We start from the raw sequence: 13,309 nt of genomic DNA, 5'->3' as shown, positions 1-13,309 counted from the left end.
GCACCCAAGCCCTACCCCTCCTCTACTCACTTCCCCCCCACCCCTCAAACCCAATCCTTCCTGTACTCGCTCCTCCACACCCCCAAACCCCACTCCTCCTGTATTCACTCCCTCCCCTCTGATTTACGTACATCTCTTGCTGGTGCTCCCGGCTGTACTGTTTGGCCTCCAACTCCTCTTCGTCCTGCAGCTTTTTGGCCACACAGACATCCTGCCGAACCAACTTGTTCTTCTCAATGTTTGAAGCGTAGTGCTGTTCAACTGGGGAGCACCGACACAGGACATCGTTCGTTAGCAACATACAACTCTCCCCATCGCTGGGGAGTTACACAGTAACAGTAACTTTGGTTTCGTCTTTACCCCTTGATCAAAGAAGCTGACTCCAGAAAACTCTGCCTTCCTCCGTGCACACGGGTCCTATTCTCAGTGGGCCACACGTTTTACATTCCTGCTTCACCCAGGGTTATGGGGATTTCACGGAGATTAGGATATTTCACCTAATGTCCTCAGTCACACATCCCCTTCCCCCTCCACCACCCACTCGCCTACTCCTTTAATGAATCCCTCCCTGGCCAACCTTGTCCCTCTGTCTGCACCATCCCAATCACCAGCTCACTTCTATTGCTCAAGTCTGGAAGCTGATCCAGCCCCAGCTCCTCAGCCCCTCTCTCGCACCTCCTCCCCTCCACCAGCCCTGACTACCACCTACCCCCAGCCACTCCAAAAGATACCAGCCTTCAGCTGTATTCCTAGTCAGTGCCCTCTCCTTCCTGCCCCTTCCCCTTTTCCCCTCCAATTCCCTCCTCCCTAACATGCTCCTCAATTTCCTCATGGCTTCAAACCTTCTCCATGAACATTGAGACGCTCCGACCGTAACAAGAGTGAATTCTTGAGTCCGAATCGCTGCCAGTTGTGTCAGTGGTCCGAGCCCAAGGGTAGTGAGTGCAACCTGAAGCCCTGTTCCCTCTGAGCTCCCCCAGACAGGGGCATAAGCCCCCCATTTTGGATGAGGTCAGAATTCGTCGCCGACTACGTCAATCCCGCAGCTTGGCCTTGCCCTGACCCCACTGCCTCTCGAAAAGACAGCCAAGGAGCAATTGGATGTAAACAATTTGCCCGTCTGTGACTGAACCAGGCTCAGGTGTTTGATCGAGTCCCTAAGGTCAGCTTCCACTTACTCTCTTGTTCCTGAAGGTTGTGTGCCAACGCCCCATCCTCCAAGACAGCAAACCCACGGCACACTGCAACACAAGAGCGGAATTAAAAATGGTTATGGGCAAGACAGACATCGTTGGTGAAAACGCCCACTAAACAGGCGCCAGTAACTGGGAACCTAGACAGCCCAAAAGGGCCAAGCAACCTCTTACCCAAGAGCCATTCCCCTGCACACTACAACACCCTGTGCCTCTGCACTATGTCTCATGCAAAACAAACAGCAGCTTAAAATGTGCTCTGTTTTACAAAGACAACATCCCCCAGGAACTATGTTTAGTCTGTAGTTGATGACTTCCACAAACTATCAACGGCAGCTTCGATGGCGTGAAATCTCACAAGGTGCTTCACAGTCTGGACGGACAAGAATGTGCATGACAAGATGTCCAGACAGTTAACTGAGAGCTTGAGTGAGGAGGCAGGCTTTCAGGGAGTATCTTTCAGGGAGAGGGTTGGAGACACTTAGGGAGGCTCCCGCAGAGCTCAGGGCCCAGACAGCTGAACCACAGCCACTAATGACAGCATTTTCCCAGAGGGTGTAATTGAACAGTTGAGTTACACTGTGTGGCACAAAAGAGCTGGGCTAGGATAAACACTGCACCTGCTCAGTGCGACTCAGCCTCTACCTGAGCCAGAAGGTTGTCCATCCCCAGTCTCAGATTCAAGTACATAATCAGTCAAGCACTTGACAGTCCGGTGCAGTACTGAGGGAAGGCAACAATGTGGAGGGGGCACTGTAATCTACATTGCAATAATCACAAAACACAACACAAACACTGAATGACCTCCTTGTATTCTGTAAAATTCAAAAATTTTGAAAGCTCTTACGGAAGGGTCTTCTGGATATAAACATTCCCCTTTTTAGCATTGATACTGCTACATGAAATATGGCTCCTGTCATTAAAAGCAGACACTTCTGACGTTATTGTCAATGACGTCAGAAGAAATGTATCCGTTTAAACATCCCAGTCAGACAAAAGGCTCGTTTGACTGGAACAGCTATTTTTAGTCTGGCTCAGACCTCAGTGAAAGCTGTTAACAGCGACCGGTCAAAGTGATTTGTGACTGGGACCTAAATCCCTCAGGCAGCAGCAGGAGTGAAGCGCAGTACCTGCTCTCTCCACCTGACACATTGCTTTCTGCTCAGCTGTGGCTGCACCATCCCAATGACTGGGAGGGTGCAAGTGGGACTGGAAACAATAACCCCCTCCCCTCCCCCCCCCCGCCCCCCCCAGCCACTCCCTCCAGTGACCTCCCTCACCACCCCCTCCCCCAGCGCATAGCCAGATGCCCCATGTATCCCTGCCCCATGCAGCATCAAGCACTATTCTACCATGTGCAGCATCTCAAACCAGCCCAGTTTCATCCTTCAATCTGGCTCAGTGTAGTCACACTTTATAACAGGGGCATTGGATAGAAACGGGCAATGGGAACTGTACGCCTCCTGTACTCTCTGCCTCCCCTCCCTACTGTGTGGCCCAGATATGTAAGCAAACCTGGCTCCTCAGTAGGCAACCTGGGCTAAATTATATCGAGAGTTGTAATCTACTGGATTTGGGAGCTTTAAAGCAGACACAAAGCTGTTTTCTCACCAGCAAGGCAAGTAGGTCAAGGATCTTCTCGAATTGCCAGACCCACCTCAATACGAAGTATCCGGACCATGCCATTCCCACTCTGGGGGTGGGGGGTACATCCAGGATGGAGTCAGGCCTGGGAACCCAGAGGCAGCTCCAAGGCATCCATGGGAGTGGGGAAGGCGAGTACTCAGGTGGGCTGCTTGGAGCGCCCACCTCAGTTCTCTGGAACTCGTCCTTGTTGTTCAAGCAGCTCTTTGGCCCTTTAGACTCACTGCCAACCACTCCACATGACCCCTCATACCCAACTACATACCAACCTGATGCCAGATCTCACCATAACCCATCCTCCATGCTCCCTCATACCCTACCCCATGTCACCACAGAAACCCATCCAATACCAACACAGAAAGACTTCAGGCTCCATGTGAAGATGAGAGCATGATAAACCTATCACAACCTAATACAGTTCCCGCTCATATACACTTGAATGTGAAATGAAATCTTCCATTCATGAAACCCATTCAAAGCTTTTAAATCTCAAGTGATTAATCTTTTATAAAACAAACTCCCTTTTAGACACCACAAAGACTTCTAAACCTTTCATAGCCTATTGAAACTGTCAATTAAACCTCAAACTCAGAAGCCCATTCGGAAATAATCACAGCCTTTGATACACAACCAAGCATTCATAATGATATCATAAAATTTCCCCCTTGAGAAAATATGACAGAAATCTGTTGAAACAATACAACCATGGGCTTTTCTAATCTATAAAACCCTGCAGATGACCGGTCAATCAAAGCAGTCCAGTGGAGTTCTTTTATTAAAACTCTCAGGAACAGCAACAGCCTGTTTCCCTTGAAATCTAAGAAGACCGAGGGACTTAATTAAAAGTCAGGTCTCGATTCCATTTGCGCTTTAAGAATGTTTATATCTGTTTCACCAATTCCCAACTCCCATTCTGCAGGTTATAGCCCTTATTACAGTCACAATGAGATCAGCTTGAACCTGGAAAGAAGTCCTGCTGAGTTTGGGGTTTCCCTCCTACATTGAATCATACCCTTCCCACTTCACTTAGCAACAAAAATCGGATATGTTGGAAATGGGGCAATCCTCGCCTGGTATCTTCTGTTAAGCTCACCAGAATTTTTAGGACTGATTTCTTTAAAAAATGCACATTTCGCTGGTAAGTAAATTACACCAGAATTCTAGCACAGGGAGCTCCAATCGGGTGCTCATTTTAATCTCACGGGTGTTTCCTGTCTTAGAAGGGCAAGTCCAATCAGGTTTTGCCCTGAGGTAGGCTTGCACTTTACCCCGGTAAAAACAATGACTGCAGATGCTGGAAACCAGATTCTGGATCAGTGGTGCTGGAAGAGCACAGCAATTCAGGCAGCATCCTTGCACTTTACCCCATCCACATGCTGGTTCCATGAACAACGCAGGGCCCAATGGAGAGGCTGCAGCCAGAGCCCCATGCAGCTGGTAACAGACAGCAGCACCAGTGTGGCCTCAGCTCTTAATCAACTTAGTATCAAGTTTCCTGATTATGCTTCACAAACCACAAATTAACAGATCCAGTGGCTGGGTCCATTTCTGTTCTCCCCGGTCTCTTTGCTATCCTAAACCCAGAAGTACTACATTCCATTAAAACACATCTCAGCAGGATGCAGTAACTCAACACGGATCAGATACTGAAGCCAGGATTTCACTGCCCAGCCGTCTTTATTGAACTGGTAGAAATTGGAAATCCCACAGAAAAGGACAGCAGGCCCTTTGCTCTGCCTGTGGTTACAAAAGAGCCCTTTTCAACATCAAAAAGTCAGTGGAGGAAGTGGCTTGCTGGCAGATGAGGCTGAATGCAGAGAAGGGTGAGGTGATGTACTTTGATTGGAAGAACACAGGAAGATGACATAAAATAGTGTTTCCCTTCTAAAGGGGGATAGCAGAAGAGGGCTCTGGGTGTACCTGTGCACAGATCATTGAAGGACAGAGGGAAGAGAGTAAAGCTCACAGTGCTCTTGACTTTATCAAAAGGGGCATACTGTATGACAGCAAGGAGATGCTGAACTTGAACAGGAGACTTGTGTGCAGCCATGGGTACTGTACAACAGGAAAGATGTGAAGGCATTGGAGAGAGTGCAGAAACAAAATATGAGAATGGTTCCAGACATGAGAAAGTGAGTGGAGGACAGATTGAAGACATTGGGACTGTTCTCCCTGGAGAGAAGGTAGGTGAAAGGAGATGTGATTGAGACTTTCATGAATAGGCTGAACACAGTAGGGTCATGGAGTTATACAACATGGAAACAGACCCTCCGGTCCAACTCATCCATGCCAACCAGACATCCCAATCTGACCCAGTCCCATTTGCAAGCACCTGGCCCATATCCTTGTAAACCCTTCCTATTCGTATACCCATCCAGATGCCTTTTAAATGTTGTTATTGCACCAACCTCCACCACCTCCTCTGGCAGCTCGTTCCATACACGCACCAGTCCATGCGTGAAAAAGTTACCCCTCTTGTCCTTTTTAAATCTCTCCCCTCTCACCTTAAACCCACACCCTCTAGTTTTGGACTTCCCCTACCTGGGAAAAAGTCCTTAGCTCTTCACCCCATTCACACCCCTCATGATTTTATAAACCCCTATTGTAAGTCACCTCTCAGTCTCCGATGTTCTGACCACGAAGGCATGCGCCTTCTTCACCACCCTATCTACCTGCAACTCCACGTTCAAGCAGTGCACCTGTACCCCTAGATCTCTGTTCGGCAACACTCCCCAGGCCCTTCCCACTTACTGTCCAAGTCCTGTCTTGATTTGCTTTCCCAAAATGCAGCACCTCATATTTATCTAAATTAAACTCCCCGTCTGCCACTCCTCAGCCCAATGGCCCATATGATTAAGGTCCCATTGTACCGAGATAACCTTCTTCAGTGTCACCTACAAATTTACTAAAGCAGTAGACCCAGCACTGATCTTCGTGTCACACCACTGGTCCTGGGACTCTAGTCCAAAAAGCAACCCTCTATTACCATCCTCTGTCTCTGATCTTCAAACCAATTTTGCATCCAACTGCGAAACTCGCCCTGAATCCCAAGTGATCTAACTACTCTGCCATGCAGAATCTCATCCAATGCTTTACTGAAGTCTATATAGACAATGTCTACCGCTCTGCCCAGTAGATAAGATGAAGCTGTTCCAACTTGTAAAAGTAGCACAAATGAGAGGGGTTAATTTTAAAGTGATATGTAAATGTGGAGGAGGCCAGTTCTATTGAGGAATTCAAGAGTGTATTGGACTTTCTTTTGGATAGCCGTAGTGTCCAGGGATATGGGAAGACGCAAGAGTTTGGCAGTAGATAATAGACTCAGGCACGATGGGCCGAATAGTCTCCTTTTACACCGTAATAATTCTGTGAAACAATAGGCTGACCCAGCTAATACTTATCTTTCCCGAAGTAATTAGCTAAAGTCTGCAATAAACAACAGCATCATTAAAACAGTTGATCTGATCATGACCACCTTACAGTCAGTGGGATCTTGCTGCCTCCTCTTTGGCTGCAAATGTACTCCACCGACTGCAAGGCATTTGGAACGTCTCGAGATTGTGAAAGGAGCTATAAAAATGCAGGTCCCATTTCATCCCCATCGGGTGTTGAGTCTGAATTGCAGCCCTATCGCCATGACGATGTACTCAGCACAAAGTAAGAAATCAATCCTGAGGCCTCATTCCCTTAAAGCTGTCTTTCTTTCAGGGGTGGTGGGGTGTGGTGGAGGAGGGAAATACCTCGAATAATTTAAAGTAGGAGATTGAGAGAGAGAGAGACTTTTGTTGACAAAGCTATTAAGGAATATGATTGGCAGATGGAACCATAACCTAATTGGATGGTAGAACACACTCAAAGGGCTGAATGGCCCCCTTCTTGTTCCTATGGCATCAACAACTCAGCTGCCCATTGTTTTAATGCAGTGAGGACTGAGGTGGTTGTTCATTCACTGGAAACACAGTTCAGTCAGCTGCAGGATAAGGCTGGAGGATGTTCCCCGTGTAATCCGCCTGCTCCCTCGGCAACTGCCAAACAGGAGGCAGCTACTGGAAGCACGAGGCCAAAGGTCACTCCCTTGAGAAAACAACTTGTGTCAGTCCGAGACTTGGGACTGTGTAGTCCAGATCCCAGCCCACTACCCAGACAGGTCAAGAGAATGACTGGCTGTGGGGGCCGGATTGTACATGTTGCCAAGGAGATGTCAGAGTTAGTCCGACAATGGAATCCTGGCTCCTGGCCCAGGGACAGAATGCATGTGTATTTTCCAATACACACAACAGGCCTCATGGGACAGAAAGATCCCAACTTCGCCTCAGACCCTGCAGATTGAAGTGTCCAGGTTTAAATGAGCAGAGGGCGGGAGATTCCCTCACTGCTCGCCATCCCAGCAAACCCCACAACAAAAATAAACTGCCAGATTCCTGGCTTCTGATCACAGACTGTTGCCAGGAAATGTGTGGGGCCACTGGGTGAGGTACAGATGAAGATATAGGAGCAATATTAGGCCATTCAGCCGATCGTGTCTGCTCCACCATCTGATCATGGCTGATAATGTTTCTCAATCCCATTCTCCTGACCTTTCCCCATTACCCGTGATCCCCTTAACAATTGAGAACCTGTTTCTGTCTTAAAGACACTCAATGACTTGGCCTCCACAGCTCTCTGTAGCAATGAGTGCCACAAGGCTGGATGGTCACACCCTGGCCTGTGAGGAATAGACTAGGAACAAGGAGAAGCAGAGGAGACCTCAACTCATGGAACAGCTTTGGGAGGGAGGGAAGGAGGGAAAAAGGGAAATTGGAAGAAAAGAGGAATCTCAATGCCTGTAAATTCCAGCCAAACTCTGGGAGACTCAACTGCAAGAGTGTGGGAGCAGGGCAGCAAGCGACTGAGCATCTGACCAAACCTCAAACAACATGGCGACTCAAGGCTGGGAATGGAGACGGGGGGGAGATGGGGTGGTGTGGTTGGGGAGGAAAGAAAGTATTAGCCAGAGTGGGGGCGATGTTGCAGATAATGGGGAGATGAGACAAGTGGATGGGGTAAAGGAAATGAGCCATGGAAAGGAGGAAGTGCCCCGAGGAGTTCAAAACCATTCTTCCCCAACATATTGCAGCCAGTCACTCAAAATATATGTCAGCAAACCACAGCCTCAAACTATTCTCTCCTGGAGCTGTGCAGTGCAGTAATTGCTGCTTGTAAATACACACTGTACATCCACCACATCGGAAAAGACGGATAAAGAACAGAGGAAAATAAAGCCACACAGACAGATGGAGACATTTAGGAGCTCTGGTCTCTGCCAAGGGACACGATGTTGATGGAAAGTTTGAAAACAACTCAGTTTTCAGAAGTCCAAGTGAAGTCTCACTCCCATCAAGACTCAGAACAGCCATCGATTAGGTGAGTGAATATTTGAATGAAGCATGCACATCATTTACAATATTGTGACACTGCATCCATTTCATATGCTCTGAATCTCCTACATAATCTGGAATCCATCAGCAAGTAGTTAGTTGTAGTTCTACCTTGTAGGTTACAGATACTGTCTCAGAGTGGTACAGGAGCCACTGGAAAAGGTTGCATAAATATCAAGATGAATGGGAACCCAAGAAGGGGTGTTGTCTTGTATGGTTATAAATGGCCCAAGGAACTTGAGCTAACTGATGGTTGTTAGATACTATAGAAGAGAAGATTTAGGCAGTTATCACCTGGGTGATAACTGCCTAAATCTTCTCTTCTATAGTATCTAACAACCATCAGTTAGCTCAAGTTCCTTGGGCCATTTATAACCATACACTCAGTATGTTGCTTCAACCTATTTATTACTGATCAGTAAATTATCAACCCCAACCAGGAAGGTGTGGTTACAGTGTGTAATGGTTCTGCTAATCCAGAGAAATAGTAGGCAACCACTACCTCCAATAAGAGGGAATCTACCCATCCTCCCTTGACATTCAATAGCATCACCATCACTGAATCTTCCATTATCAACACCCCAGGGTTACCACTGACCAGGAACTGATCTAGACTAGCCATACTGTGGCTACGAGAGCAAGTCAAAGGCTAAGAATCCTGTAGCAAGTAACTTGCCTCTTGACTCCCCAAAACCTGTCCACCATCTACATGGTAGAAGTCGAGACCACGACAAACACTGCCTACACATTTGATGAGTACAGCTCTAACAACACACAAGAGGCCTGACACCATATCCACAGTCAGTCACACCCTTGAGCACCAATGCTCAGCAGGAGCAGTGTGCACCAACTACAAGATGCACTGTCGAAATTCATTGAGGTTCCTTAGACAACATCATCCTAACCCATGGTAACCACCATCTAGAACAACAAAGACAGCAGATAGATAGGAACATCAACACCTACAAGATCCCCTCGAAGTCACTCACCATCCTAGCTTGGAACTATATCACCATTCCATCAGTGTTGCTGGGTCAAAATCCTGGAACTGCCTCATTACCAACATTGTGGGTCTACCCGATTCAGGGGGTGCAAGAGGCAGCTCACCACACATTCTCACCTAGGGATGGGCAATAAATGCTGGCCCAGGCAGCGACACCCTCATCCTCTGAATGGATGTTAAATAAAATATAGAGAAGGCATTCCCAATTCCCACCATGACAATGAGAAATCTAATTTCGTTAAAAATATAAGAATATCAGGAAAATGAAACTCTGGTATTACTGCCAGTTTGTTATTAAAAACTCAGCAGCTGCTAATGCGAAGGAGCCAGTGTATCCCTATGTGACTCCAGTCCCACATCAACGTGGGTGATACTTAACTGCCCTCAGAAATGACTTTGCGATCCATCAAGTAGCATCAAGCTTCTTCCGAAAAGCAGCACCAGTGCCATCCAGGTCTCAGCCAATGGTCTTTGCTGCACCATTACAATGGTATTACAGTGCTCAGGTTTAGCACTGAAGTGCAGAAACATACTGTAAGTGGGTCAGAGAAAAGCCAGGAGGGCTCTTCAAGGCTCACATTAGTCAGGTGCTGTTGGCCATGAACATGGGATGTGTATGGTGGGTGCGCATGGAACATGCCCAGAGATACTGATTGGTGGTATCCAACATGGAGGTCCTCTGGTGACCCACACTGACGTCCATGTTGAGAATTCTCTAGTTTACCCGCGGTGGATGATATGGCAGAAAGTATGTCCTCGTTTGCTATGACCTGTCTGCACTGCTTATAAAGCAAAACCTTTCACTGTACTTAGATGCATGTGACTACAATAAACTTAAGTAAAGTATACATTAACGAGGTGATACCTGCAGTTACTTTAACAAACCATAATCACCCTTAAATTAGTGCTGCCTGGTGAGAATCTCACCTCAAAGCCTGAAACTTTGCTAAAAGATGCAGCAAGTTGTTCCTGATGTTGAGATTGGGTATAGCCTCATTGGACATCTCTCAGGATTCTACCACGTTTTTCACCATAGTCCACGTCATTCATGCCCCTATAAGATTCTGCTGTGTGTGTATAAGGCTGACCCAGCGTGAGGAAGTTTGACATTGTCTCTAAAGCTCTTTGGGATACCCTACAATTGCAACAGGTGCTATAGAAATACAAGTCTTTCATTTTTTCTGATCTCAGCTGGGAATACTCAATGCTGAAGCCAGCTGCCTGAAAATGTAAAGCAGTCCATTCACCAGCATCAACCTCTCTTAAGAGAGCACCTAACTCTTACCAGCACATGTGACAGAAAGCTAATAGGTGTCTGGTTTACAGCAGAATCAAGTGTTAGACTGACAATGTAAAAAAACCTCTACATCTCCGATTAATCTTCAGAAATCAAGACTGTTCTTGCGCCTTTTTTTAAGAAAACTCCAAGAACACATCTCAATTGAAAAAAATAGTCGGTGTGCTTAGGAACTCTGCAGCTGCGAAAAGAACAGATGGGACAGACCATCCCTTTGCAAACAGAAATAAGCTCTCCTTCTTCAGCCCCCTTTGATACAGAGATGGCTGATCTTGGAGCAGAGAATGTCAGGCTGAGTGCAGCAACTCATTCAGATGTTAATGCCTCACAGATGGGGCTGTAGGCAGAGCTACATGCAAACTCTGTGAAATGGGGGGTGGGGAGACTTGTGATTGCAGACGGTTTGACATTAGCAACAAGTTATTCACAAAATTCCATGCAGAAACCCCGTGCACACATAGAGGACCATGGACATGATGAGCTGCCCAGGTTATTACAAATATATTCACTCCAATGTTGACTGTAGCAGCCGGAGACGATTCACTAGCTAACTTCAACATCCCCCAAGCCATCAGGGTCCAGAATTAAAGACACACACACACATTAAATCAATGGGTCTGAGGGATGTTATAAACAGGGGAAAGGGCTGCAGGAGCAGTGAATGGAAGAGCCATTCAGGCGCTGGAGCTTTTCCATGGCTCTAGAAAGTAGGTTAAATCAGACTTCCTTGATTCTCCAGCTGGGGACGAACTGGTGATTTATGTTCAACCCTGGGCACCACACTGCAGAAAAGGTGTCAAGCACTTAGACAGGATGCAGAGACCTGTAAGAGTGGTACTAGGGTCCAGGCAGGTGTGTGGACCGACTTCAGAATCTGGGGAGTCTTCTTCAGAACAAAGAAGGTTACAAGGATATCCAGGGTCTTTCCAGTGACACCAGCAAATCGGCAAGACAGATTCTATGGGATGGACTGAATTTGAACAGGTGGAGAGCTGTGCAAAATCCCCATGTTGAACCTCATTCACAAGGATAGCAAAGAAAACAATTTAAAGAGACAAAGCTTCCTCAACAACTATTTTGAAGCGCGAGTGGTTCTGGGACCTAAATTAGTAGGTGAGGTACAGCCACTCCTTTTAGTTTGCCTTTAGATGCTGGAAGGTGAGTATGCAGCTGTCAATAAGCTTTGGACACAAACATGTTGGCTTTGGATTATGAGTAAACAAGAGATAGTGCAGCTGTAGTCTATAATCAAGGCCCAATGCCCACCAAGAGAGTAAAGAGACCTTCACTTGGAGCTGGGAATGTTTTTAAAATGTTAACCATTCCCAGGATGTGGGCATTACTGGCAATAACTGTCCATTCCCAATTGCCCTGAGAAAGTTTGATACAAGCACATGCCTTAAAAGCTCACCTCAGGATGCAGTTAACAGTCAAATACGTGGGTGTGATGTAGGAACAGGATCATTATATATGGGCCCAGACTTAGTGAGGGTGGCAGGGATTATTCGTGAGAACATTTGTGAGCATGGTGGATTTTACTGACAGTTTGACAATTTCAGATTTCCAACAGTCAGTTAGCTCAGTTCGCTGGATGGCTGGTTTGCTTTGCAGAGTGATGCGTGGGTTCAATTCTTACTCCAGCTGAGGTTACCATGAAGGACTCTGCTTCTCGACCTCTCCCCTCAGCTGAGGCTTGGTGACCCTCAGGTTAAGCCATCACTGGTCGTCTCTCTCTAATGACTTACTTTTAAAGCTGAACTTTAAATTTCAACCTGCTAGGTTATGATGTGAACTTCCATTTGATGGCTTACCATGACCAACAACATAACCCAGGCTGAAGCCCAAGTGCACGGATACTGAGGAAGAGGAGAACTCAGTCATTTAGGCCTATTCTTCTCGTTATGTTACAGTAGGATATAGAATGGCTTTATTCTGCCAGAAGGCGGCACACACAGGCTTCCCTACTCCCCAAACACAGCCATATGGAGTGAGGAGGTACACTAGCAGTGACATGGGATGACGACACTGATCTGTATCTACTCCCGTGAGCACATGGGTACATGTCCAACAGTAGGGTGCATATACCCCTTGAAGTAGAATTCCATTGTGACCCCCAATAAACAATGCAAATGTATAAGGGTGGGTGGAAACAAATTCAACTGTACTGTTTAAGGTGAAACTGCATAAATGGGAAAGGGTAAATATCAGCAGACCCATTGGGAAAGAGCAGAGAGATGAGGCCGATTGGATCATACTTTCAAAGAGTTAGCCAGGCCCAATGGACTGAACGGCCTACTCCTTTGTTGTTTCGTGTGATAGTCATAGATAGAGTCATAGAGATGTACAGCATGGAAACAGACCCTTCGGTCCAACCTGTCCATGCCGACCAGATATCCCAACCCAATCTAGTTCCACCTGCCAGCACCCAGCCCATATCCCTCTAAACCCTTCCTATTCATATCACATTCACTTGCCTCTTAAATTGTACCAACCTCCACCACATCCTCTGGCAGCTCATTCCATACACGTACCACCCTCTGCATGAAAAGGTTACCCCTTAGGCCTCTTTTATATCTTTCCCCCCTCACCCTAAACCATGCCCTCTAGTTCTGGACTCCCCGACCCCAGGGAAAAGACTTTGTCTATTTATCCTATCCATGCCCCTCATGATTTTGTAAACCTCTATAAGGTCACCCCTCAGCCCCCAACGATCCAGGAAAAACAGCCCCAGCCTGTTCAGCTTCTTTCTATAGCT

At 46.9% G+C, this 13,309-nt stretch overlaps 1 protein-coding gene across 2 annotated transcripts in view; it reads right to left on the bottom strand.

The window, feature by feature from the left end:
- Window positions 1-13,309, bottom strand: part of LOC122540356 (coiled-coil domain-containing protein 50-like) — a 46,850-nt gene that overhangs the window by 29,722 nt on the left and 3,819 nt on the right. For both annotated transcript variants that reach the window (XM_043675958.1, XM_043675959.1), the window contains exons 3-4: window positions 1,179-1,241; window positions 132-261 (exon numbers count right to left, since the gene is read on the bottom strand). In XM_043675958.1, the coding sequence (XP_043531893.1) occupies window positions 132-261; window positions 1,179-1,241 (193 nt within the window). The remainder of the gene's footprint in view (window positions 1-131; window positions 262-1,178; window positions 1,242-13,309) is intronic.

Source organism: Chiloscyllium plagiosum, chromosome 34, assembly GCF_004010195.1.
Source record: "Chiloscyllium plagiosum isolate BGI_BamShark_2017 chromosome 34, ASM401019v2, whole genome shotgun sequence".
Classification (NCBI taxonomy): Eukaryota; Metazoa; Chordata; class Chondrichthyes; order Orectolobiformes; family Hemiscylliidae; genus Chiloscyllium; species Chiloscyllium plagiosum.
Note: the sequence above shows the minus strand (reverse complement) of the source record. Positions and strands in the feature narration are given on the sequence as shown.